The following is a 2,055-nucleotide window of genomic DNA, read 5'->3' as shown; positions in this document are numbered from 1 at the left end:
GTGGCATAAGAAAATATCTCTTTGTGGTCCATTGAACGTAATATACTCACAAATATTCGTTCTTTGTTTTTGACGAGGTTTAAAACCAACCGGACAGCACATTGTGTCGAGCCACATCACCTTTGACCGTCCGTACGAATCCTATGGCCGAACAACAACATCCGCTGGAGATTCCTTTACCTCCACCAGAGAACGCTTGGCCGAGCGCATGAGACGCCTTGAGCTCGCGAACCCTCCTAGAGAAGACCCATTGCCCATGCGACGCCAGCGTCAAGAGCCGGAGCAAAGCGACCAGTCCGAGGAGGACTCTGAGCCACAACCAAGGCGACGGCACTGACGTGATGATCAGTTCGAGGACGCACCGCGGCCTAACGAACCTGGGCACAAGATGACGGCGCCAACCTTTGCCGGCAAATCTGATCCGGAGGCCTATCTAGACTGGGAGAGCCGAATGGACCACCTTTACTCATGTCATAACTATCCGGAGCTACGCAAGGTCACTTATGCTATGGCACAGTTCACTGTCTATGCGTTGACATGGTGGGATCGACTAGTATCCGAACAACGCCGTAACCATGACCGGCTCGTCGTAACATGGGAGGTCATGAAAGCCGTGATGAGGAGGCGATACGTCCCACCGTTCTATCACCGGTTGCTCCAAAAGAAATTTAGGAGGCTCACTCAAGGCTCGCGGTCCGTTGAGGAGTATTATGAGGATTTCGAGCACCTAACCAACAGGCTCCAAGTCGATGACACCGAAGAATCCCTCATGGCGCAGTTCCTTGATGGTTTGCAAGACCGGATCGCGCGCAAGGTCGAACGCCAACCTTACCAAGGGTTCGAAGAGCTGTTGCACCTATCGGTGCAAATTGAGTCCCAAATCAAGAAGAAGAACGCTGCCACAAGTCGCACCAGAACCCAAGGAGTTCCAAACTGGTCTCCAAACGCATCAAGCTCCGGCCGGCAACAAGAAAAGCCTAGAACGGCCAATGTCAATTCAAGGTTCAAGGTAAAGGAGCCGGCCACCAACGAACGTCAAGAACAGCGACGTACCACCAATGACGTCCGGAGCCGAGACATCATTTGTTACAAGTGTCAAGGACGGGGCCACTATGCATGAGAGTGCCCAAATGCTCGCAACATGATCATCACTGATTCCGGAGAGCTCGAGTCCGAAGGAGAGGCAACCGAGGAGAACGATCAGGCCGACGCAGAACTGGAGGAGGCCATAGCCGAACCAGACGTTGGAGAACTTTTGATGATCCGACGCGTCCTTAACACCAGCGTGGAGACCGACGACGTGAGCCAGTGAGACAACATCTTTCATACGCGTTGCACTGTAAGTGGGCGAGTTTGTGGATTGATCATCGATGGTGGGTCTTGCACTAATGTGGCAAGTTCCAGCATGGTCAAGAAATTATCTCTTACTACCACAAACCACCCTTGACCTTATAGACTCAAATGGTTGAATGAAAAAAAACCGTGATTCATGTCAAAGAGCAAGTCACGGTTCCGTTTAGTGTGGGACCTTACAAAGACCAAGTCTTATGTGATGTGGTGCCAATGCAAGCTAGCCACCTCCTTTTGGGGCGTCCTTGGTAGTTTGAAAAAAGGGCCTCTCACTGTGGCCATACCAACCAATATTCTTTTGTTCATGATAATAAGCGTATTTGTTTGAAACCGTTGAGCCCTACACAAGTTCATGAAATGCAATCGAAACTGTCTAAGGATTCGGACTCTAAACCGAACTTTCTAATTCAATCTAGTGATGTTAGAAAGTCCCTTAAGGAGTCCAACCAAGTTGTATTGATGGTTTTTCGAGATTTGTTGGTCGTAGGGCTCGAAGGTTCGATGGAAGCACTATCGGAGGCTATCCGCGATGTTCTCCGACGCTTCAAGGACGTGTTCCCAGATGAGTTGCTCGAAGGACTATCACCGATCCGAGGGATAGAGCATCAGATCGATCTGGTGCCTGGAGCTCAATTGCCGAACCGTCATGCGTACAGAGTCAACCCGGAGGAAGCCAAGGAGTTGGAGCGCCAAGTGTGAGAACTC

General features: G+C 50.7%; 1 protein-coding gene across 1 annotated transcript; it reads left to right on the top strand.

The window, feature by feature from the left end:
* Positions 1–388: 388 nt before the first annotated feature.
* LOC147940009 (uncharacterized) lies at positions 389–1,120 on the top strand. The gene has a single exon (XM_087461107.1). It carries the CDS (start codon positions 389–391, stop codon positions 1,118–1,120), a length of 732 nt encoding a protein of 243 aa, XP_087317233.1.
* Positions 1,121–2,055: the final 935 nt, after the last annotated feature.

This window comes from Camelina sativa, chromosome 8 (assembly GCF_030686135.1).
Source record: "Camelina sativa cultivar CO46 ecotype springtype chromosome 8, ASM3068613v1".
In the NCBI taxonomy this organism is placed as follows: Eukaryota; Viridiplantae; Streptophyta; class Magnoliopsida; order Brassicales; family Brassicaceae; genus Camelina; species Camelina sativa.
The sequence above is the reverse complement of the archived record's forward strand: the minus strand, read 5'-3'. Positions and strand labels throughout refer to the sequence as shown.

Bases quoted from the DNA above. Each gene is read 5' to 3' on its own strand.
- LOC147940009 (XM_087461107.1), top strand. From the start codon at position 389: ATGACGGCGCCAACCTTTGCCGGCAAATCTGATCCGGAGGCCTATCTA.